Below are 2,230 nucleotides of genomic sequence, written 5' to 3'. Positions count from 1 at the left end.
TTTGAGCTTCTAAAAGTTTACATAATTCTACATTTATTTATTTGAATACTTTGTTCTGCTTAAGTAATTTTCTTCAGAAAATGTTAGTTGCTTAACAAAACTCTCTTCAGATACATTTCATTATAAAAAAATAAATAACATTTAAATGTGCAAGAAATGCACAGATAAAGTACAGGAAAAAGCATTAAATTGCCATTTCTTTCAGTCATTTAATTAACATTTGAGTCACATCTTTTTAAACTCCATCCCGTTTATTTTTCCCCCCAGAATGAATCGCCTTACCTGCAGTGTAATGGGCTAAATTTGCTATAAATATGACCCAGACCGCCAAATTACCGTTAATCTCTTACTCCATTTGAAGCTGTAACATTGTTACGTTCTTTGATCTGTCTAAAAACATCTGCACCTTGTTCGTCACTTTTGTCGCCCTCTAAGAAAGCATGAGAGCTGGATGCAAAGAGTTGCCTTTACCCTCGATCATGTCTGGAAGAGTTTTTTCAAGCAGTGAGGAAGCAGATGAAGGGCAGAGGTGCGCCGCGTTTCCCGTGAGAGTGGGGATGGCAGAGACCTGACCAAGAGAAGGGGTTGGTTTGATCGGGAGAGGAACAGCTGGCATCGTCTGTCCAGTTGTATGACAGAGTGTTTTCATGGGTACTCCGAAAGGTCCATAGTCTGAAGAAATCGGCATCGGAGCCATAGAGTCTAGCATGCCGACGTGAGGCCACATGGAATTGACCATGTTGCTAATCTGACTTGGCACCGGGTACCCAAGGTGATGCATAACTGAAGCAATAGGCAATCCACTTGCCATCATACCTTTATAGTCCCTGCCTATGATATTCTCAATAGCGAATGGATGCTTAAACCCACTTGACTGTCCCCCGTTAATGCTGTAAGTCTGGAACTGTGGAAGCCGTCCAACACCCCCGGTAGTCTCTGGAGTCCCGATGCCCAATTTGGCCTGGTGGTGTTGGTGATGAAAATAGTGGAGCATCTGAGAGTTCTTGGATGCCAGGTGATCAGATCGCATCAATTTAAATCTCTTTCGCCTTCTCAAAAAGCTACCGTTCTCAAACATGTCCCCACAGTCAGGATGCAGGGCCCAAAAACTCCCTTTTCCAGGTTGATCGGGTCTTCGGGGTATCTTAATGAAGCAGTCATTAAAAGAAAGATTATGTCTCAAAGAATTTTGCCATCTTTGTGTATTTTCCCTGTAATAAGGAAATCTATCCATTATAAACTTATAAATGTCACTGAGTGGCAGCATCTTTTCTTGAGAGCTCTGGATAGCCATGGCAGTTAGAGAAATATAAGAATATGGAGGTTTCTGGTCACTGTAAGAATTTTTTCCGGGACGAGGCATTGTGACTTTACTAACAAAGACAACAGGACCGCGTGAATCTCAGTAACTTTACATGTAACTGAAGTTCATGAAGCATAGATTGCGTTCACAACCGTGCAGTTCGCCTCCTCTTCTCAAAAAGCAGCCGAAGTTTGGAATGATTATAATGAGGCGTTCAGCATTAATCATGTGGGTCTTCGAAAAATAGGAAACGAGAAACGTCCGCGAGTCTATAACTTTGAGTCAGACTTGTATTGTGGTTCAAAAAAATATCCAATACGTCAGATTAAAAAAATCAAGTTGTCACTTCAATCAAAAAAATACTTCCATAAGAAACAGGCTACATGTCCAAGGAGACAGCTTTTCCAAGCGCAACAGACGACTTAAGAAAACAGCCTCTCACCGTTTATCATGCGGCTGGAGAAAGTTGTCTATGTTTTACCGGAGAAGATGGGAAAAGCCCCTTTCTTTGGAGGCGGCTGTTTTTCGTGTGCACTCTCTTTGACATCCGCGCCGGTTTTGTAATGATCACAGAGATGTGGAGACCCCTGCAGGTTCCTCTTTATTATCACATGACAGTCACTTCTAGACAAATCAAGGAAGAATAGGAGAGAAAGCTTAATCTGCTTTCATTTACACCCATTAGGAATCACAGTGAGAGCCAATAGGAATCGCCCTGAAGTATGAACTCAGTGTGAGGTCTGATCTAAATTCTAGGCGCTTGTAGAGGGATATGAATGTAAAGGTATGCCGTTAAATCAATTTCTGCAACGATTTAACGATACATCGGCACATAATATTCTATTAACTGATTTACATTTATTTTCATGCTGTTCTCCGACTTTAGAGGTCGTTACTTAATTACTTGTTTGATACATTTATTCAAGA

The 2,230-nt window shown here is 41.1% G+C and overlaps 1 protein-coding gene across 1 annotated transcript; it reads right to left on the bottom strand.

Annotated features, from left to right (window-relative positions):
- foxb2 (forkhead box B2) lies at positions 1-1,816 on the bottom strand. Its single transcript, XM_006626880.3, has one exon. It carries the CDS (start codon positions 1,361-1,363, stop codon positions 431-433), a length of 933 nt encoding a protein of 310 aa, XP_006626943.1. The 5' UTR covers positions 1,364-1,816; the 3' UTR covers positions 1-430.
- Positions 1,817-2,230: the final 414 nt, after the last annotated feature.

The sequence above is a fragment of the Lepisosteus oculatus genome, chromosome 3 (genome assembly GCF_040954835.1).
Source record: "Lepisosteus oculatus isolate fLepOcu1 chromosome 3, fLepOcu1.hap2, whole genome shotgun sequence".
Taxonomy (NCBI): Eukaryota; Metazoa; Chordata; class Actinopteri; order Semionotiformes; family Lepisosteidae; genus Lepisosteus; species Lepisosteus oculatus.
This window is presented reverse-complemented; position numbering and strand designations above follow the sequence as displayed.

Excerpts from the sequence above, each read along its gene's own strand:
- foxb2 (XM_006626880.3), bottom strand. The coding sequence starts at position 1,363 with ATGCCTCGTCCCGGAAAAAATTCTTACAGTGACCAGAAACCTCCATAT.